The sequence below is a fragment of the Pempheris klunzingeri genome, chromosome 23, assembly GCF_042242105.1.
Source record: "Pempheris klunzingeri isolate RE-2024b chromosome 23, fPemKlu1.hap1, whole genome shotgun sequence".
Classification (NCBI taxonomy): domain Eukaryota; kingdom Metazoa; phylum Chordata; class Actinopteri; order Acropomatiformes; family Pempheridae; genus Pempheris; species Pempheris klunzingeri.
In genome coordinates, this window is record NC_092034.1 from 10399183 (window position 1) to 10423186 (window position 24004).

At 39.8% G+C, this 24004-nt stretch overlaps 2 protein-coding genes across 2 annotated transcripts in view; one reads left to right on the forward strand and one right to left on the reverse strand.

Moving 5' to 3' along the window:
- kcnip4a (potassium voltage-gated channel interacting protein 4a) overlaps positions 1–21937 on the reverse strand; it is a 49253-nt gene extending 27316 nt beyond the window's left edge. Inside the window, exon 1 of the mRNA XM_070854491.1 lies at positions 21787–21937. Coding sequence (XP_070710592.1) covers positions 21787–21844 — 58 coding nt within the window. The 5' untranslated portion in view covers positions 21845–21937. The remainder of the gene's footprint in view (positions 1–21786) is intronic.
- Positions 1–24004, forward strand: part of sec24d (SEC24 homolog D, COPII coat complex component) — a 367406-nt gene that overhangs the window by 47521 nt on the left and 295881 nt on the right. The gene's annotated exons all lie outside the window — the stretch shown is intronic.

The window sequence follows — 24004 nt, forward strand, 5'->3', positions numbered from 1 at the left end:
GTCTATTATTTTAGTGCCGTCAGTTGTTGAACACTTAGTGAATTGCTGTGTGATAAATGCTCAATAAGAACTGGCTCGCAAGCATTCATTTACATTCAGTCCATCTGCTGCTGCTCTTTTCTGAGCAACACAGAATGGAAAATGAGGGACGTAATTCTGTTTTAAAAGGAAAAAAAAAAAAAAAAGTGTGAATAATTTAGCATGATGCCATTTGAAAAAAGAAAATAATATTCCGCAGACACATCCTACTTAATCTGGGTGGCCACTGGCCATGTGAGGAGTCATTCATACGCCAGTCTCATCCATAGATAGTGAAAAATACAGTGACAATAAGATGCAGGGATTTGTGGGAAGTATGATACATGGCCACAAGGTTGTACTACTACAATAACCAAAGACAGTTTGTGTGTGTGTGTTGTACTTAAAATAGAATTATATAGAGAGAGAAAGAAAGAAGAGTATTTTTAGACATCAATATAGTGACATATGCTTCCTGTTTGGGAAATTAGTTTGTTCATTAGCTTGTTCCAGTAAAGAGTGTCTGCAGAGTCTATCTTTTTTCCTAAGCTGCCATTTTGTAGTCCATTAGCCTGCAGATTCTCTTTGTCTGAGGGACATCAGCCAATAAAGCAGGATTTCCAGATTTAACATTTAAACTAACAGAGAATTATCACCCAACTTTGAACTCCCCCTCAGCTCACTCTGTGTGTTCTCATCGATGTTCAAGAGGCAGCAGGCGGCTGTTTTCAGTGAAAGAACCCCTAAAAAAACTCATTGGACACTACCTGTCCAGCACCAACCAACGAGCAAAGTCAGCGACAAGCTTGTGAACATAGTGGAGCATTTAGCTGCTGCAGCGCCAAATATTCTTCTCTGGAGTTGGTAGAGACAAAAATAGTACTTAAAGAGTGAACAATTAACATAACTCATCAATGAGCAAGAAACACAACCCCTAATGCTACTGTGTGTCTGCTGATGTGTAAGTAACCAAGTGTTCACATACTGCTAACATGTTCACCACATCAACTTTAACGATGATATTATGTCAGCTTGTTCCTGCTGCCCCCAAGTGGCCAGAAAAATCAATCACTCCTAGAGACAGCAGCTAGAGAACAAATTATCATTACTTTGAGAAAGCATTAAGTGCTAAAATGCTAAATGGAATAAAACCCATTTTCAAATGTTATTGTAGCACAGTAGTAAGTCAATCAAAGTCAATAGCCTCCAACAAGGGAGAACTGCCGGTTTGGTTCAAAGCATTAGCCAGCTGTCATGTACAGCGCAGTGTATTGAGTATAAGCTGCCCTAACTGTTGGATGCTTCAGTGTCTCCTGGGCTGCAACATCCAGCTCACAGCAGCGCTGCCAACATGTGAGCACTGGCATTACATCAATGAAGCCACGGTCGCATCACATAGCCATTCAAGCCACACGCACCGTGGCCAGCAGAGGCCTCAGCTTCCTGAATGCAGCAAAGCTTCCAAAAGCCATGGGGATGCATTGCCTCAGGCCTTACTCTGCCATGGCTTAGCACTCCAAACAGTCCCACATAGATCGATGGTTAATAAAACATGTAGAAATAATAGACCAACTATAACCTTTTTCCAGCATAGAGATACTGTATCCAGCCAATAAATATTTGAAGCAGTGAGGATGGAGGTGAGGGGGTGAGATATATGAGAAAAAAAGAGTAGGGGTGGGGTTTTTGTGCCACGGAGCACCCATCAACTATTACATGAGCTATGATTCTATCAACGCTGCTGACAGGTAAATAATACACTCCACTCTTTGCTCCATAAATGTCACACAAATTCTGGACAATCACCACTCCAACCCTTTTACAGCATGGCAGGTCTGATGGACGGGGAACCTAAAAACTTAGCATTTATGGACCTAACAAGGCTATTTTTGTTTTGGTAAATTCAAAACAATTTTGTATTTGAAAGACAAAATGGGAGTGTTGACATCATTATGATGTGAAACAAACATTTGAGTAAAACAGGGTCCCTTGAATGTTGCTGTATGGAGGGCTATTTAGAACAGTGACAGCAGTACAGTGTTGCAGTCACTCTATGCTGAATATTTGATGAAAAGTACCATGAACCATTCAAAGACAGCACAACTTACATGTGATGTATTACTTTCAAATTGATTTAATTTGGAACAGTAAATGACGGCTGAAGGGGACAAGTAAATAAATCATTTTTTTTTCATGTCGTGGGCTTTTTCGTGTCTTCTTTTAAGTAATTGGTGGGGATGCAGAAAGTAAAGACACTTCTTGCAGCTATTATGTGACCATATTTTTCTTCAAGAGAAAAATGGCTTTGTAAGTCACAAGATTTTGAACAATAACAATATATCTGAGAGGAATTTCATTTCATCACGTAACTTTTCATGTGTTTATATAAAACAAGATACATGCCTTTCAATAAAACAAGCTGGTCTTCTACAGGCTAAGCATTTTCTCCATTGCTGCATAAATTCAGGTGAGTATGTTAATGAGAAAAATAACCATTTATCGAATAAGAATTCCTTTTGGGGAGTTTTCATGGCTACACAGACAATCATTCAATCACTTGATGACAGCTTGCACAACCCAAATCGCCAAGTGCCATCATGTCTTCAGTGAGGAGTTTTTTCAAAGACCATCCTCCATAACCTCTGACGGGTGGTATCTCAAACTGATCCAAGTCTGAAATGTCAGGCTGCATTGAGGTCTGGCGTGTCGCCATCTCTGTTGTCCAAATTCCCTCTCTGTGTAATGAACATTATAAGTGTGAGGGACAAACCTGCAGCCTCTTTGTTCATCTGCCTCTGTAGACTGATGGTCATTGATCTTGGGAAGGATTACACATTTTTCTCACTCATTGCTGCCACCTGTCTCGCCACTTTCCATCTTCACTGTTCGCAAAGGGAGGATCTTATCATTACTTGTCTGGGCAGAGTGGACACAGAGGACATGACCAACAGTAGAGATCAATGAATCAGTCTCACCAGCAGTGGTTATGTCAAATATTATATATATATGTATAGCAAGAAAAAACAAACCGAAAATCCATCTATCACATGAAAACAAGAAAAACCCTTAACTAAAAAACCCTACCTATCCACACTGCAGTAAGATAGTGGTGAGTACACTTTAATAATTTCCTTCCAAACTGTTTAGACTAGTAAATACAGTAAATTGTTTAGAACAGTAAAACTGTGATGAACAAAAATGAACGCCACAGGTGCGGGAGGAATTTAAATGAGTCTTTTCCTGAGAATGTAACAACCTCTGGATATATATTCATTTTTTTTTCCCACACAGTGACAAACGCTGCGTACCAAACAACCCTCGAGAACAACATTTCCATTAAGTATTGGACAAGTGTTATCTTTCTTGAGGCACAAAGTGAGCCTCTGTGAAAGTACGGGACCAGGAGAGGGGAATCTGCTTCGATGCAATCAATCACATCGATGCAGATCTGTGGATGGGCAAAGGGCCGAAGAGATTGTCCCTGCTGTTTATAGATCAGCTTAGAGTACAAGTGGGTGTTATAATTAGGCGACACCTGCAGCGATTTGCTCAGGTATGCAAAGCAGCATTAGTGTTTGGGTTGTGTTTTCCAAGGCACATTAAAATGAGGCTGTCATATTTACTGAAGCGGCACCTGTGAAGGGGAAGGCAATTATAAGCCGTGAACCGGGGCAACCCTCAGTGAAGCAGCATGTGCAATCAGCCATGGCATGCCATGGGGTGACGCCGATATTGAGGACTCACTTTGTGGATAAAGCAGGCTCACCCTGCTAGCTGTGTGTGCATGCATGCATGCGTGCATTTAGAAGAATTTGCAATTTTCAATCCTTTAACCTCAAGCCTTATAGGCCAGTACACAGCACCTAAATGATAGAGGGAAAGAGAAAGTATTGACAAGTATGACTCAGCTCTTTCAGCCTCGTCTGGGAAACATCATTCAGTCCATTTGAATGACTTTTTTTGCCGAGATGATTCATGGTAGGATGTGTAATAAACACATGAGCTTGCACTGTCTCTGCTCATCATTTTCCTCCTGAATTAGTTTCATCCAATCGCGTTAAAAAGTTTTCCTATGGGAGACCCAATTTTCAAAAGCAATAGGCAGGATGTTCAGGATGTTCGCTTAAAATTCAGTACTTGAACCCTAAACTGGGCTTTCACACCAGATGAGCTGAAACAATAATTCAATTAGTCTGTCCATGGAAAATTAATGTGAAACTATTATATTTTGTTTAAGTCAATTTTCTGGAGCAATATTTGGTTCCAGCTTCTCAGTAATGAGGATTTGTTGCTTTTCTCAAGTCAGTGAATATTGTCAGGTTTGGTAGCCAGGAGCAGGGGAAGAATCCAAATGCAGACACGGGCAGAGGATGATCCTCAATGATTTTAATATGAATGCACCTCGCAGGCAGGGACAGGTATAAATCAGGATGAAGGTTTCTGATACAGGTAACAAAGCTAACGAGAAACACACAAGAACAGAAACCAACCATGAACTGAAATGAACTGACCAGGAACAACCAATCAGGGCTGGTATAAGAAGTGACAGGTGAGGCTTATAAGGAACATGTGAAGACGTAATGGCAGGAGGTAACAGAAACAAGAGAAGAATACTACAAAATAAAACACAAAACAATGAGGGAATAACAAGACTGCTAAATAAAGACACAACAGGGGAGGTGACAACCAAATATGTGTAGTTGATGTCCTCAGAAAGTCTCAGAGTCTTTTACTGAAATACAACTAGATTGGAGAGTTACATTTTGTGTAACCCTGGTTATATAACGACCTAATGCACTGTGATCATAGCAAGACCTATTGTGAGTAACGAGAACATCCATTTAATTGAAGCTCAGACAACAGCCTGGGGATGAATGATTAAACCGTTTTTTATTATGTTAAAATCTTTGCTTAATGCCTTTCCTTGTGCCGTCACTTAAATTACACTGAAAGCCCAGTATGGCTACTAACCTTCCTCAGTGAATACCATTCATTTTCAGCAGACATGCTGCCTTCTCCCTACAGCAGGACCACTAGATTGTTATCAGCAACCCAATTCATTCCAGACGATTAGTTCTAGTGTAAAAGGGAAAAGTCAATGGCCTTGTCTGCAAATGGGAAGAACCACAAAGCTCAGGACAGTGTGCTGGAGCTGATAACATTTACCTGCTTTTCTCCGTGTCTTAGCCATATGAGGTCTGGCAGAGCTGTCTGACAGCTGGCCGTGGACAACATGAAGAGGCAGAGAGCAGGACAGAAGTCTCCTTCACATGGTGAACCTGTCATCTGATTTACAGCGCGCTATGCTTCGGCAGAAAAGTGCCAGTCAAACTGAACTTCCAGTGCAAAGGTCAATGGAGAATATGCATTAACAGGAACAATAAAAAGAGAGAGGACAAGGGGGACATAAAACGGCAGACAGAGTACAGCAGAACTGGAGCCACTGTCCACAGGATGAGATATGCGAAGCATAGCTCATCAGCAAGAAACGAACGCTGAGAGGAAATCGATACAGGAGGATATTTCTTAAAGGGAATCATGCATTTGGGTGTAAAACTGTTGAAGCCGTATGTGAGAGAGAGCTTTTGCTTGGTCAACATGGGAACCATGGAAAGGTGATGAGTAGTGTGTTTATTTATGAAGAGAAAAACACAAAGTGTTCATTTAGGGATCAAGTCAAAACACTGGCAATATAACAATGCAACTGCCTTGTCCAATTTCCAGGCTTATTGAAAACACAAATCTTACTCTAACTTTATTAAGCATTCGTAGTTCTACTGAGTTAGATAACCAAAGAGATCCCAATTTGATGGATAGAACCAAAGTGAAAACATGAGTGAAACTGGGCTTACATTCAACTGGTAGGGAGAATGAGGACTCCACTGGGATGACCATGTTGCTCTGTTTCAGCTTGATGTTTATGGCAGGTAGCTGTAAGAACTGGCTAAGCCAATATAATGAGGCTTTTCGCTGTGTCTACATTCTGTCCAACAGAATGCAGCTTTAAGTCAGCTTAAAGCTCCCCCATGCAGTTTTTCTTGTAAACAAAGTTTCTTTCTACAATCAGTGTTACTCACCAAAACACATTGTGTGTATCCTATAAGTCTAAGTCTAAGTCTTTTTCGAAGGTTTTGAAAGCTGCATTGGTCATATCCATGTTTACTTGCTAACGGTCGTCTTATTTGCTGCCTTTTGTTTCCCATCCATTAGTATTATGCACTGAAAACAGGCAACCAATCTGACTTTTGGCTGCCATGATCTTGATCTTAAAAGATAATGAAATCCAGTCTCAAACCTAAAACTTACACTGCCACATACTATGGGGCAAACATAATCTTCCACTTTGTTGTATCTGGATTCATGATTAGAAAAGAATAAAAACTATTTACTTTCACCCTTCAAGTCAGGATAAATGATGTAGAAGTTAATGAAAAAAAAAGTCCACATTAAGCTGGCATGTCTGTTTAATATTCGAGGCAAGAGGCATTCCTGAGGCAATGTTTGGTCTAGGTAATAATCTCCCACTACTCAATATTCTGGTATTCAATGCTGTGTCATTCCAGATAATTGTATGGAGACATCCCTGGCCAAAACAGTATTAAATGAGAAAAAATAATTTATTGGAGGGTATCACTTAGCAGCAGAGCAGGCAGCAGAATAAAGCACATGTTTTAATGAGCCTTTGAGAAAAGCACAGATTGAAAAATAAATAAATAAAATAAAAAAAGGAAATTACACACCATGACTGGCTTAATAATGTTCCAGTATGTTAAATTTAAATGTAAATCAATGTAATGTGATAGATAATAATGTCCTTTAAAGACGTGCCGGTATATTTTATTATATAGGTTAGCACACGATAACAATGAGATAATATGAATGTTAACACAATTAACCTTTAATTATTCATGATGAGAATTCAGAATCTATAGTCTAACAGCAGTACTCTCTAGTTTTTTCTAACAGGGGCGAAAGTTACACCATAACCTTGCAACAATAAATAGCACCATATTTTTGTGTGGCACACAATCAGGCTGACTGTTATATTGGGAGGTGGCAAAATAATGTGTGAGAAGTTTGCAGGAATGCACAAACTGAGAGAACACCAACAGCAAAAGCCTACGTTTTCCCTCAACTAGAAACATGGGATGAACAGAAAAAAGTACTTCCAGACAAGGGCCGACATGGTAGGAGCTTTAAAGTCTCCATGAAAACTTTCTTCTGTTGGCAAATGGCCAAACAGCTCTGGACCGATCAAACAGTTGGGAAAAACAAATGCACAACTCGCAAATCCTTACTGCAATTAAAAGAGCTCATGCTGAAAGAGGTGGGATGATTGGAGAGCTTTTCCAAGACGGCAGACAGAAGGAGAGATCAGTTCACCCAGACAAGCTCAATCTAAATGCTCAGTGAATCAGGAAAGGAGAGGCTGAACACGGACTCTACTAATGTCCAATATGTACGCAGGTTAAGGGTCATGTTGTTCTAAACACTCTTAAATTATTCATTAGCATATGTATTCGGGGGCATCCTAAATCACCTTCACTAAAAGCATAGCAAGGCAGCTCAAACAGTACTGATTGGACAGGTTTCATAATCAACAATGTGGCTTTACCGTACAGTTCAACGCTTCTAACTCAAGTGTTTTTCAATCAACGCAGAAAACAATCTGCCCTTTTACAAGTCTGCTGCCTGCAGAGAAAATCAGTCTCTAGTAGCTCCCTTATCATTGCTGCAATTGATGATGGAGTAAAGCTAATACCTGTGGAAACACCACTAACAGTGTTTCATTCAGTAGAAAGCTATGAGGCCCAACGCGATGCTTGTAATATTTGCCTGAGACTCTGGGCTATTATCAAAAATTAGAATAAATTATAGTCTTTAATACTTCTTCACTGAATAATATCCAATAATTTGCTGTAGATATAAAGACCGCATTAGCAATGCTGACATGAACACGACTCATAGAGCAAATATTAAAAAAGTAAACAGATGGGTTTGATTCTGAACTGTACGTATGAATACAACAATGTACCATTTCAGAACGGAACAAGATTCACATTTGTCAAGTTTATTTAAGCTGTTGCATTCAAACACTGGCTTCTCTCTTGTCTTCCCATTTCTATACTGCGTTATAGACAGCAGTGACTTCTGAAATGTAATCGGAATTGTCACATCATCCCTGCAATGTTGGAACTTACTAAACTAGCTCGAACCTCTTGCACTGAGGTGCCGTATCTCACTCTCAGCCTGTAACAAGCAGGATCGGGCTCAGTTAACAGATGTTTAAAAAGCAAGCAATTAGGAAGCCATGTGCCTTTTTTTTTTTTTTTTAAACTGTGCTCACACCTTCCAGCCATCCTTTTGCAAGTTGATGTCTCTGCAGTTTACACTTTGTTCTTAACACATTTTGTCATTTGTTGGTTACTTTTACATTTTTTCATTTGGTTCTTAATATTTATTGAAGGGGTCACAGGATGTCTGAAGCACCATGTTGCAGTGTCTTTAAACGTGTAATATAAATTAGTACTCAAACAAATCATCTAGTATTTGTTAATGTCAGAGAATTTTGGACATTTAAACAGCTTTAAAGACACAGAACTGCTATCAATTCATGAATTTAGTAAAAAACAACCTGTCTGTGGTGATGTTCTCTCTTCACTTCAATACCTGACTGAGGCTGACTTTAAGCTTTGGTCCCCTCTACTGGCACAACTCCTAACTCTCACATGAACATCAATGAAAGAGGATGCTGGAAAAGCTCAAAGTTTAATCTGCGGAGAACCAAAACATATTAGCTTTTTTCTTTCTTGTCTTTTCTATCATTTGTGCAAATAATGTAAAATGTATCCTTTTATGTTGTTATGATAAAAGTAAGGCTCCCAGCTTAGTGTTTTATTATTTCTGGCACACATAACTATTGTAACATATTGTTTCATTATTCCTGGAAGTAAGTGAGTAGACATAAGTATAAAACACAAACAAACAAAACATAGCATGGATGCTGGCATGCCAAAGATTAAGCCCCTTCACATGATTTCTTTCAACAGCACTACTGTATGTATTATAAAGCGCCCATGTGCATTAAGATATCGTTTTAGCAAATATTATTATGATGCAAAAAATGTTTTACTCCATGGTTCATTCACATTGGAAAATATGAGCCTCCTCCATGAATCAAAGCCACATGGTTTTCGTGATAAACAGGGATGTTGTTGAGGATATTGTTGAAGCCATGCAGCTTCTGCCTTTGTTCAAATCGTCACATATGTCTCCCTGAGCAGTTTGAATGTCTTGTTCACTTCCCCTTCTCTGCTTAACAACATAAAACCACGTGCCATATGTGCTCCGTGGAATCACAGCTCTATATCACACCAGTGTAGCACATTCTGCTTGAGAAAAACACATACTTAGTGAGTCAAAAGGAACAGAGAATGTATATCCTGATCCCTAAGCACAGCCCAGCCGCTTCAGCAAGGATTTATAGTGAGTAAAACCTGTAACAATGAATATCTATGGCTCTACAAACACAACACATAATACAAACATCGCTCTGTTCAACCATATATTTGCTGGAAGTGGACTAAAGTACCAAAGAAAGTCATTTGTTGAAGATAACGTAAATTGCTACATCCCTTCCTGGCTGATGAAAGACACACCTCAGCATGGGAATAATATGCAAAAACTGCCATATCAAAGGCTGCTCTTGTGAGCTGTCACGCTGGTGGCACACCACTGTCACTCATTGTCACGCCACTGAAGAGAGGCACAGAGACTGAAAAGAGCCATTTGCGTCCGGCTGTGTTGCAAGTCTATTTTTAACCCACAGCCTTCCACTGGGAGAGTACCACAGAGTAATGAGCAGCCCTACAAATGTCTGTCTGTAGGATTTTGTTGCTTGGTGGATTGGTTTTTGGAAAGATCCATTTTTATTACTAGGCAATAGTTAACATCTCAAGTAAAAAAAAATAAAAAAAGAAGTCACTCATCCTAGCTATTCTTTATCAAAATAAATCAGGCTAAATTTGAATATTTTTCTTACAATCATTAAGGGCTTTCCTCTTCTTTAAAGGAATGTAATAGTTCGGCTTAAAATTAATTTTCTGGCATGGAGTGGATTTAAAAATCAGTAGGCAAGTTTCCCAAATGCCATCAATCATCATGTTTCCAGTATAAAAGCAATTAAGCATTTAATCAAAATTATTTTCTCATAAGTCATTTGATTGAACATTTTATCAGTGTAATTCATTTGCCCCCATGTATCTACTGAACAAAAGCTCAGATCTACAATCTTTTAAATGCAGACGACACTAACAGGTATAAATACATCAAGCACATCCCAATACTGACTACCTATACAAGCACTTAATAATACCATTACAGTACACCATTTCCAATACTGTTCCATTACAAGATAATTACATGTCAGTTGTCTCTCTGCTGCTGCTTAGTGTCAGGAGGGTCAGGGTGCCAAGATGTCACAGGACAGTGTTAAGGTGGACTATTGCACAGAATGTTTCTAGAAGTTATTAACTTCAGTATGTTTTGACAGGTTTTGACCCACCTGCCTTAACTTGTGATATTTCTGGTATTAGTGAGCTTACCCAAGCCCATCCGATGGGTCGACTCGCACATCACTGACCATCCTAAAACAGATTTAACGCTGCTGACCTGACAGTATGTCTATCAACTGCCAACACAGTGTCACCAGCCTGCCACTTAAAGTGGTATCAGGTGCTGTTATACAAGGAGCAGTTTTATGAGTACAAGTTTGTGTACACAAATCTGTATCGGTGCATCCTTACTTTTAAAATATCATTCATTTTTTATGCAGTATAGTGGCAAGAATATGTAGGGATTTATGCATTTCATCTTTTTAAAGTGCGACAAAATATTGTTCAAATCAGGACAGAAAAAAAAACATTTGAAGCCACTTCAGCAAAAAAGAAGACCTTCACCACCACCGCAAACAAACTGCATATCAGTTTGTCCTGACTCAGACAAAACACAGGAAAGTAGCTTTGGTGGGATTTTCACAATCCCATGTGTGAATGTGACTGTTGCCATTTGCATGTCTTAAGTGGGAGTTGAACATTTTACACCAAGAAACCAGAACTACATCACTACAGTAGAAGACCAATAAGGAGGCACAATTTGAAAGAAAAACATTCATAACCTTTTACTTAGAGTAAACATTAAAAACAAGTAAAATAAGCAAACATTTTCACTTTAAATCGTTAAACACGCAACACTATCATTGACTTCTTTTAATCTGGCTGGTTGGAGGATGTTTGTTTGCGCAGCCATAAGGCAAACAGCTTGGCAGCCTGTACTGTAAGTAGAGCATATAAATAACAGGTGGTCTTCAGTACCAGAGAGATCCAACTCCTGAATATTAGATTCACACTTTCGGGGAAAGAATCCCATCTCCAGTGGGCACAGGTTCAACCATTGTTCTCCGCTAAGCTACAAAACATGGAAAAGAGAGTGGAAATCAAAACAAAGTTTAATCACGAAGCAGAAGTCGTCTCTCATATTAACTGCAATCAATATGCTGCATTTATGCGAACATAAATCACTGCAGCGACATGATTTTGTGCCGACTTTTCATCAGTAAAACACACTTTTTCCTCACTCCTTCCTTTACAACCAACTTAAAAAAGAAGATAATCTTCCAAAAGGAGCAGCATACTACCCTGACATTTTGATTTCACCCTTTTCATTCCAAGGTGACAACAGAGAAGCAAATGCCATCGTGACACTTCCCAGCTCTCATCGCTTAAGAACCAGGTTCTCAAGGTACCAGCTGCTGCACAATTACATTCAGTCCTCAATTGTCTCACTCTCATTTGGATAAACAAGTTAGCCAACCCACAGATGATGCTAGCGTTCACATCCAATCTAATTTCACTCAAATTGAATAAACAAACTATCCAAGTGGAGGCAAAGTGTCAAGGTGCAACCAAGACTGTTGGATGTAAAAGGAAAAGTTTGAAATGATGCTGAGGTGGAGTGAGAAGTTGATAATGAACGATTAAAAGCATAATGTCAGATTATAATATTTGGTCTGCATCATGTGGGCTGAGCCAATTAGCAGCAAATTAAGGTGAATCATGCAGAGATGGAACACATTAAATTGAAACAGGATTGAAAGACAGGAGCCTTACAATGGGAATGCAGCTTTTATTGCTCATGGTACTATCACATGTTCTAACCAACATAAGAGTAACAGGTGGTAGTCCAGAATTATGACTAAACAACATAGTGGGCACTTGGTCTTTATATTGTTTAACATAAAAATCAACAGATGATAACCTCCACTGCAGATGCCTCAGACAGTATAAAGTCCCAACAAACTTCACTCTATGAATCTAAACTTGGGCAGCAACAAGTGGTTTATTGCTACCAAAGGAGGAAAAAAAAACAAAAACACGTAGGATGGATGGAAGGATGTTTCCTTACCGTCATAGCCGGCTGCTAACAAACCAAATCGCTCCAGCACCTTAACAAAGAGGACCACAACCACCAGCACTGCAATCATTTCCAGTCCCTCCAAGTTCATAGTCAACATGTTGGACGGGTCACTGCCTGCCCATGGCCAAAGACACACAGCTCAGCATGCAGCACTGTCTGCAGGCCATTTAACTCCACTTAAGAGCCCTGCATCTCTGGGTCTGATGAGAGACCGGCACAAGTCAGAGAGGGAGGGAGGGAGGGAGGGAGGGGGTGAGGAGGTGTGTGGAAGAGAGAGGAAGGAGGGGGGAGATGGAATGGCAAGGATAAAGACGAGGGGGCGTGAGGACTGAATGGAAAAAAGAAAGAAGCAATGAGGAATGAGGGGAGAGGAGGGGATAAACTTGCTCATTTTGACAAAGAGAAAGAGAAGTGATGGCCAGAATGTTTAAAAAAAAAAAAAGGAGAATAATAGATGGTGGTGATCCACCAGGTGGAGCGGCATACTGAGCACTGTCTGTCTGGGTTTGGGGGTGTGTAAAGGTCAAACAAACCAAAGTCACTTTTTTTGTTCAGCACAGCACAAATGGAAGACAGAGTCATTATTCAGCACACTGTAATCCTACATGCACTGGCATTTAATTATTTAGGACTGCCATGAAATTCGGCACATTCTGAACCTTATGTCTAATGCCATCAATGTTAGCATTGCCACTGTGAACATGTTAGCATGCTGATAGCTCACAGCCTCAGAGGGCATTTTCCAAATGAATCTGTATTTCTTGAAGATGTGCTAATTATCTAATCATTTTGTGTCTAATGTGGGTTCTACTTTTTGTCCACTGTGCACCTATATTTCTGTATACCTTTATTTCCTCTTTCTTTGTCTGACAATAACAAACCATAAAATCAAGCTTTCCTCTTGATTAGGGCAAAAGGCCACTTGTCTTTGGAGGATAATTATAAAGGGGCGTAGAAAATACCTGTGTTAATTAGAGGTCACAATGTGTATGAATTATGTGTTTTAGCAATGCTAAATTACAGACAGTTTTCATTCTAGCATTTGCATAGCATGGACTTTTATGATCCATGATGGGTTCCATGTTTCATTAAACAAATTGGATCGGATTGTATTTCACACGATCTGCTTTATATCCACAATTCACAAGATATGTATGGACATACAGTTTCTGCAGATGTGAATTAAGAATAATAATAATAATGATAAGCACATCTAAGGCAGCATCTCCTCCCTGTCAGTTTTCCATAATAATGCAAGAATAAGACAGGTAGGATAGGATACACAAACTTGATAGACAATCTGTGAAGATATAATAACCCCCACATTATCTCTATACTCCCAAGAGAACAAAAGATATGAATATGCCTAGAAACACAGGTTGTCACAAACACTGATTTCTGTCTAAATAATAGCAGTAAATCATAGCACAATTGCTGTAGTAATTACACTGACAAAGAGATCACCTTGCAACTCTAGCCTGAGCAGTGATGTGAAAAGATTTCCAATATTTCTAACTAATAACAGGTATGATTGAGTTGAGACTCAATAAAGAAGCTGTGGGCGGACTGATCAGTGTAAAATGTCAGCTCGAAAAATAACCCGCAAGTGTGACCTCAACATCCTCTGGACTTAAAATAAAGCATGAAACCTTAAGGGGCAGATGACAAGGGAGAGGTCAGAGAGAAAGACAACACGGCAGAGAACAAAGGACTCAGAGGTTGCAAGTTGAAATGTGCCTGCGGTCAGCAGCAGGTGGCTGCTCGAGACAAAGGAAATGTATTCATCTGGTGTCTCAAAATTCTCTCAGTAGACAGCACTGTTTGCTTTCACTGTCCACTATCAAACATGATGGGGTATATTAACACATCAACAATGAAAAACAATGCTCAGACAGTCCACCTTTCTAATCTAGAAAATCCATGTTTCCTTCACTGAATCCCATCTTATAGATACTAAAACAGACATTTCCATGATTTACAGTATGACCTGGATGTGTCTGTGAAATGGGTCATATAAACTTATGACATCTGTCTACCAAAAGCAGATGAAAGAAGCTTGTGACTTCTATCAAACTTGCAAAATGAGCCAAAAAAAACCCAAACAACTAAATATTTCCTATATGCACAGCATGTATCCATCTTGGAAACACCACAAAAACATAGGAGGATAATCGTTCCAAGACAATTGTGCATGCCTGTCGAGAGAGAATGACAGTTTAGTTTATGACGAAAAAGCCGCCTGACAGATAAGGTCCCTTGGGCGGCCTCTTGGGGATGGAACTGATCCTACATTCATCCTCACTGCCCGTCAGCTCAAAGGGAATTGTTAGGATAGCGATTTACCATGGAAACAACCTCTGCGCCGCGCATGCTATTGGGCAGCTCATTTAGCCCACTATCAGTTACTTTTCTTTATTTGTGGCAGCTGAGCAACAGCCAAATATAGCTCCCGAGCTGCGAGAGTCAGTGTGTATGAGTGACAGTGTGTGTGTGTGTGTTTTCTTTGGACATGACAGGGTAGACACCTGCGTAGGAAATACCTAGAGAACAGGAGTTGTAAAGGTGAGAAGAAGGCGTGATAGATATCTCACAGGCAAAAGATGCAGCGAGACAGAGGAGAAAAGAACTTCCAGGTGTAGTTTAAATGATGGGAGACTTTACTTTTTGCTTTATTTGTGCAATGGGTGCACTTAAGACTAATATCAGAACATGACCTAATCTCAAAGAAACTTCCTCTACCTTCCAACATCTGCTCTCCAATCACCTCAACTTTGCATAGGGAGTAATCAAGGCCCTTGGCTAATGGTAATGGAAATAATCAAGGTTTATGCATGTCATCAGCACACAGTATGCTGTATCAATCAGTGTGTGATTGGTGATGAAGGTAATTGCCAGTGCAGAGCATTGTGGTGCGTTGGTTAAAGACGGGAGCACAAATTTTACTGTAGGTGGCAGAGAAGTCTGCAGCACCTGCTGCATGAGAAGTACATTGTCTTGTGTCACATGAGCAGTGCATCGGTCCAAAATCTAAATAAGTTGGTGAGTCATTGATACCTATTGGGAATTGTGATAATTATGATAATGATTATGATAATACACAAACAATGTAAATTGGATAAGAGTTTATTACATATTCATATTTGAAAACAAAACTGGATGTAAGTTTGCTGACGCTGATTGTCCCTTGATGACTTTCACAAGTTCTATGGCTAATTGTGAGTAAATCCCATTAAACAACCAAACAACAACAGTGAATCTATTTTACTAATAAGTATTGCCTGTGTAGCCAAAGCCTGATATCTCTTATCCCTCTGCTCCAGAAATGATCCAAACGAAGAGGGCACTCAGAGAGTGTAGACCTTTACCAAGGCCAACAGTTCAGTCTTCTATGGTATGCAAATCTGCAAGCACAACCACTGCATGTATATGCCTTGATATATTTCCAAGAACTCTGTCAAAAAATGTTTTGTTGTGCGTTTTGCAGCACCACACCACTCACTGTGCCATAGACACTGGTGTTAGAAATTTGGTCCGTTTTGCTGCTTGCTCTTGAGTCAGATCCACTATCAATACTCGTTTGTGGTTGTATCGGGATCTGCTCCAACATTTTCTGCTGCTGACTAACAGACAATCAAACGGCACCGTAAACTGAACCTCCTTGGCAGACGCAATGGTCCACACTGTAGACACTATGTGACATGTTCATTCATGAACATGGACACGGTAGTTTTTTGTACTCACACCTACATACATGAACCTGATGCTATAAATACTCACTAAAAAATAGTCCCTAACAAACTACAATGTAACATTTGCTAAAAACTAAATTATTCGGCCTTCTTTAAAAATGAAAACATGTGCGTGAACCATTTAATCAGATCTACATGTTCTGTAGGAACGAAGTGGACTGAGAGCCTTTGACAGACTGGGTAGGAAAGTATTGAGCTGGCTCATGCATTGCATTAGCAATATAGATAATATAATGCAATCAAATAGAATATACTCAACTCACTAATTCACTAAAACTAAAAGGAATTATTTTCTGAAACAATTAAGATTTTCAATTAGAGACTTGTTTGTCTTTAAAGACTGAATTACCAATGCTGACTATCTCCTGCATCTACAGCATCTGTATGAAATGTACAATCAACTGGTGCAATTTCTCAACAAGTATTCACAATAAGGGATGAGCCATGTTAATAGCCCTCCTCTGTCTTCTTATATTTAGGCCAAAGTGATTCTAACTGTGATTGGTGAGCTTGCAGTTAAAACCTCCTCTTAATGTAAATGAATAAACATGATGGAAGGAAGAAGCTGTTCCCTTATGTTTAGTTAAATTTAGTTACAATTGAATTGCCATCTTCAGACACAGTGCAGTGTGGCAACATGGCGTTAAAACAAATTAATGTCTTCCATTTGTTTGGAGAAATTACAGAAGAAGGCCCCAGTGGCCTGTAACCTTTAAATAATATGGTTAATTGCAAATGAATGTGATTTGGGTCTTGTTAAATTCCTAGTAATGGATCATGGTACAATGAGTTTGCTGACAAATTTGTTGTCTAAAGACATTTTCTTGGAAAGAGAGCATCACCTAATATAAAGAACTCACACACAATCAAATCAAACAAACTCTTTGTTTTAATGGAAACAATATCAAAGGGCATTCAGGGCTCTGCTATGCAAGACAGGTCCTAAATGAAGAGTAAATCAAATTATCTGAAAGAGTTTCCGTGAATAAACTGCATGCATCTGGTGCCATTCTGACCACTATGATAAGGAATTGATAAATGAGAGTACTCTGATTTATTATTCTGCCTAAAACAATTAATGACCATAATTCATTAGATTGATAATGTATACATGTTAGACTTTGGAATAAAACAAGTCCATTCACACCATCTTACAAACTAGCACAGATTGTGCAGAACTGTCCGTTAAAATGTTTCATCTCTTCCGACTGCAGGAAGCTTGTTTGCTTCATTTTGCTGCCATCAAGTGGAAAAAGCAAGAAACAACTCAAAGCTCTGAAACCGATGGAAGGAACCCAGAAGATCATAAATAAGTCAAAACCAAGTAGAGAATAGATTAAATACTATTTTCACTATTAGTGCGTTAAAATACTATTTACTTACAGGGTTACTTAGCCTTCTCACTTTCTCCTGACAGTAATTCTATTTTCCAGGGTTACATGGTCCATCTCATAAGTTATCTATCCAATCATTTATGGACAAAAATCTCATTTTGTTTCTGTTTTAATTTCGTTCTTTTTATTCTACTGATTTTTGCATATGTTTGCCACATTTTAGGGATGGTTTTAATCCTTTGCTGATGTGGACTGCATTGTCTCAGGTGTTTGAGCATTTGATTTCCCATTCTGATTGGTTGATACAGCCTGTGGCTTTAGCATAAAAACGTCTTGTCTCACATAATGAATTTACTGCGTGACGAAGGTCCATGGCAGAAATGCTGCATCATTAATTATCATTAATCTGATCTTTTCTTTCATGTGATTCCATTTTACTGAGCACCTGCATTAGATAACATTATGTTTGAATACGACTAAACTATGCTAAAATGTGCTGATGTATCCTGAGTTTCTGAATGTAAATGAATCATCTGTAGAATCATCCTCCTGAGGAAGGAGGTGTAAAAGCAAATGAGGACTGCACCCCGGGGTTACACTAAGTATCTTCGGCTGCTCTGCAGATGTTAGTATGCACTGCTGTGACCCACTGTGAGCAACATCACTGTCTGTACTCCAGTAAGCCTGCTTTTCTGCACCTGCAGAGCTTCTCTGAGGAGAATGCTGATCATCAATCCAGCACTAAGTGAGTCCTCCTAATGCTGGTCACTGTGTCTTGTAGGAATGGAGTGATTAATTTCACAGAACAAACTGCTGCACTGAGTGCCACGCCACCACAAGAAACCCAAAACAAGCTTGCAGCCCAAAAGCCAACCGATGTGTCTTCGCTTTTCAATTTAAATGCTAATTTAGAGAAACCAATACAGTATAATGACACAGTGACTTTGAAAAGGGCTGAGATTACGTGTTGCTGATAACAAAGGAGAAAAAAAAGACACCCAGAGGGAACTGGGAGCTGTATAGGTGACCCCTCCTCATTTCCTCATGTAAGTGTAGCCTTTGTAAATTTGCATATCAGAGAATATGGACTTCTGAAGTATTTTACACGCGATGTGGTTTAATAAAATCACTGACATTTTCCCACTGTGGGGAGAAGAAATCCATTTCATTTTGAGATAATTTGCCATTGGGACACTACAGATTCATCAATTTGCCTTTTTAAAATGCATGGTAAGCCTTATATGAAGTACATGTTGGAAAGAGTGAGATGATCAGAGTATAGCTGTGAACACTATGTACCTTTACTACTGACCACTGTGCATCCTGAGAGGACTTCTCACTGTGATATGGATCAATAGACTACCTGAGGTGAGACGAGAGTGCTAAAAGAACCATGTGCATAATAACTGTTCCCCTTAAAATCTCTGTCACATTGTGACATCCATCCGGCACTTCTGACTGAGATGAGTAGTACTGTGAAAAATGCTGAATGTAACAGATGGGCTGGAAAAAATTAATGAGATCAATTCAAAGTGCTTTGGGCATATGGTTTTTGCGAGTAATTATTTTCCCCCAACGAAGACATTTTCAATGAATACAGTTCATACATTACAACTTTTAGTCTTTTTGAGATTAAAGAAAATAAGAATTAGTCAGAGATTAGTCTGAATGTGTCTGAAATATGCTTTTACTTTTTCCAAAATAGTATTAGAACTTACAGAGAAAGTTAACTCCAGTTTAAATACATTTCTTTGCTGCCATTATACTCAGCTCCGGCATCCAAAGCTCAGAGATCCCTTATTTAAGGAGTATGGAAGTCAGCTCCCAATGTTTGCGTTTTCACCAGAAACAGATAATGCCTCATTCTTCCTGTGATCAGATTTGGCAGTGGGCGAGCATGGTGATCGGTGGCATGGCTACCCCCAAAAGTGACAGCTGCTCTCGCTGTGGTCGGCCAAAGTCTCCACTCGGTTCTGTAAACACCAGACGGCCTGGAAGGAGACGGGGCCAGCAACAAGAACCACACTGGACATCTACATCACCCCTTGTGTTAACGTCACGAAAAATTAGCTCGAGAAAACAGACCTCAGTGAACATCGCAACTTTTTTGTTTCTCAGTTCTATTACTCATTAGTTCAGCTTCGTGACAATGACCGATGGTGCTTTGGGACAGACTTTCAACACATTTCAATACAGTTCTGTACTCTTTTCAGCATCAAAAACAGCATTAACATTAATGTACCAGTTGGTAGCCTGAGTCAGAGTTAATGTTTTGCTGTTTTCATTTGAGGAGCTCTACTTCTGAGTATACCTATGTCACTCCTACACAAACTCATCTCCTGATGACAAGCAAACAGGCAAGACATTTAAAATAATAATGACAGAAAGCACAACAAGGCCAAACACATCAGTGAGTACCACCATAATGATGCTGGCATGTCTCTTATCCTTGGGACATTTGGAACACTGTGGGAACACTCAAAGCAGTTGGAGGGCAAAGTTCCTATGGGTGCTTATTGGACCATCATCTCTTGTCATGTAGATGAGTGCTGCTATGAAAATTAATGGAAAGCATTAGAGTGGGTAGTGGAGTAGCACTAAGGTCTCTCAGACAGTGCATGTTTTATTTGTTCTCGTCTAAAGAGCACTACATTGTACATTTGGCGAGTTTCATGATTAGACAAAATATTTCAAAACCAAAACATTTCACCTTCTCTGAGAATGTAAGTGTGAAAGTTTGTGCTGCTGGACTATTGGTGCATTAAAATGCAAAAACTAATAGAGCTGATACGAACAATTATTTTCATTATGAATTAACTTTTTGATAATTCCTTTCATTATAAGATTTGTTCAGTCAACAAAATGTGACCAAAATTACATCTTCAGTCCAAAAATCAAGGATATTTACCTCACAATGATACAAAACAGAGAAAAAGTAGTTCATATTTGAGAAATTAAGATACATCTTTGTCTTTTGACAATTCACTTAAAGGCAGGGTCTGCAACGCTGGAGAGCGTCAGAAAACGTGTCCCACCCACTCCCCTTTTATGTGACTAGCTCACTAGCTTTAGCCCTGTCGAGACTCTCGGCATGCGCAGTGACTTCATAGTCAGAGAATATGTGGTAGGCAGGTACGTAGGCAGACCTGCAGGCTTTTTACAATCCTGTGACAGCCTCTGATTTTTCATCTGAAAACGAGTCAACTGGAAGCAAATTAAAAGTCCCATCATTCATAGCTTATCAACCACCAACTGCTGCGATGACTTATATTTACCAAGCACACGCTCCTTCAGCTGAAAACAATACATGTCAGGTCCCTCCCCAATTAAGCATGGCAATACAATGCCACAACATGCGTATTAAGGATGTGTGTGTATCTGGATCCCATGTTCTCTTTTCTAGGTCCCTGTGAAATATGCTTACAGTGCGCACAACTGCCTGCTCTGTGATCTATTGCTTGAGAGAGTTACAAAGAGCCCCTCATTCATTTTGCTTTCAAGCTCTCACACAATACACCAGTGAAATATGACTTACTGTACTTTAAGTGTCATCCATTCTGTCTCTCTCCCACTACACCAAATATAACCTTGAAAAGTTATTCTTCTCTGGCCACCCACTAAATATTTCATTGTTCTTTAATAAAGACTGGACTTCCTAGTCTTTTGTTACAGTGACAAGCTGTGACGGTGATGCCGATCAGCACATTATCGCAGGGAGACAGAGATGTAACATAAGCTTGTGCGACTGCGTTGGCAGAGAGTCGATGTGGCATGCTGTGTGTGTGTGTTTCTGTGTGTGTGTGTGTGCTGCCACTTTAAAAATCAATATTGGGAAAAGCAAATGGAAAAAGTCAAGCAAGTCTGTGGAGTTCAGACTGAAACGGTTACAAAAAGGTGGCCACTTTCAAGTCAATTTCATGGACTGCTCGCATGGCACATAAATTCTAATGGAATTATAGAAAAAATGGAGATTACTAGGCAACTTTCAGGATGCCTGAGTCCAGAATAGACATAGACTGACATAGAAGGATTCTGAAAACAAAGGAACAATTTACCTGTGCAAGTGTATTAATTCCAATTCAATTCTACAAGCTGAACATAAAAGAAAAAATCCCACATCTTTACCTCTCTTCTTCGGGAATTAATCTAGCTGCTCACTAGTGAAAAATGTATCTGATTAAACTCTCTCCTCCCTTTCCCGTCGAGCCTACCTGTCGTCTTGCGTCTTTGTTTCGGCTGCAGAGAGAAGATGACCATTAAAGCCCCCATGGTCTCGCTTAGTGATCTGGAAGTCCTGCTAGATCTCACACACTTTCACTCCCACACTTGAGAGTGAAAACGGAGGAAAAATAAAACAAAGAGATGCTGGGAAGCCTTACATGCAAAATCCGGTCCTCTGGTCCAAACTTCCCCTTATATTCACCCCGGCTAGGTGGGCAGTACGAAGAGCAATAGGAGTGGGAGTAAAACATGCGTGCCTCTGTTGAGTTTTGAATTTTGACGCGCATGCTCTGCAGCCCCCCTCCCTTCCCCTGCTTTCCCGCTCTGAAGTGAGAGCTTGTTAGCTGTGCCCTGCTCTGTAAAAGCTACTTTGTACCAGTTGAGCACCTAGATTAATTGAGCGCTCGGAGAGGAAGCCAGTAGCATGCTGGGCAGAGTGCTACTGACGCTTTTCACAGCAGATCTCTCCTCACTCTGGGAGGAAGAGATTGGAGCAAGGCAAGAGAGCTCATGCTGTAGATAACCATTTCTCCTTACTGGCTGCCTTTTAACTACATCTCCTTCTGGGAACGGGAGAAGAAAACCATGCCGTATCCATGACACTGAGTAAGAGCTGAGGCTGGCAGTGGCTGGAGTAAATATTTAAATTATGTACAAGCAATCACTAGTGAGCGTCTCTTCTACCCACTAATGCTGACAAGCCATTTTATTAACAGTGTAATGAGAGAAGAGGGACATTCCTGTGGTAATCAAGACAAAACTATCCAGCCACTGTAATAAAAACACTTCCTCAAATCACCAGATGATAACTGACATAACCCAAGAAGGCATTGCAGTTTAAATCAATAATAATCTAATCTCTCAGATTTAAGATGCAAATGCTGTCAGCCATACATGTAGCCAGGAGAAAACAAACAATACATGGAAAGGGGAATGGCAGTTTGACCCCTACGCACTCCAGGAACATTGTATTTTCCGTGAGAAAGGATATGTCTTTATGAAATTCAGGTTCAGAATTTGTAACCACAGAGCAAATCTCCTGCTTCCATGTGAAAGTTATACCCAATCCCTTCATACAACCAATAAAAAAAAAAAAAGATTGGCTCTTCAGAGTTGATCCTGCGGCTGCTTATTTGGCAGATTCAGAGCGACTTTGGGGAAGATCCTCCGGATTATTGAGGTAAGAAGGTCTCGGGTTAAGAATCGTATTAAGGCCCACATCTTTTGCCTCTCCATCCTTGGCTCAGAGCGGGAGAAAAATACCGCCTCATGCAGATTCTTGCCTGATGTGACACATCACAAGAGGAAAATAGAATGAAAAATACTTCCCCTCCCTGTGCCACCCACGTGCAATTCATTTCATGAACTGTGTGTCAGCAGTCCAATTCAGAAACGGAACAGCCAACCACTGCAATCAAGTACCAATTTGCACCCACTCCATTAACCTGCTTCCTGTCAGCCGGGTGTACTTTGTTGCTCAGAGGCCTCCCACAGATGTCAGATAGAGGGTAAGGTACGTACAGTGAGGCAAGCTCTCTAAACGGTATATAGGCCGTATAGAAATTGTGTAAACATAAACACACATACACATTAAAGAGTGACCGTGGCCACTCTGAAGGTCAACGACCTTTGAATCACCACTGTGCACCCCAATGCCTTTGTAATTGGGTTCTTCTAAAGGAGTCTGACCAGCAACGGGTGCAATTATTTCAACATGACACCTGGATTATAATACTAACAACCACCTTGAAAATAAGCACTTACTGCACTGAGGCAAAACTATACTAACGCTTTTGTGTCTGAATTAAGACCCCAGTAACTGATACAGCGAGAAAGTACAAGTCCACACAAAAATTAAAGTTTGGCAGATAACTCAGATTATATGACTCTTGAAGTCAACAAGCATTGTCTATTTACTTCACGCCATTTATTCAGCTTTGTACGACAATATTCACTCCAGCCAACTATTTCTTCTCTATCATTGTGTTCAGACAAGGCGGGTCTTGACAGGGATTTATAATTGAAAGATGCTACTCTAAATAGTATACACTGTAGAGACAGATACAAGTTGATCACCTTCATGCGGGTTCATAAACATGAACCATCCCTGCACCTGATCAGATAACTTTGCTTTGGTTTGTAAGGCTGGAAAATGTGGTGGCTGTTCTGAAAACTTCTTCTAAAAATTCTTCTGATAAAGGCTTCAGT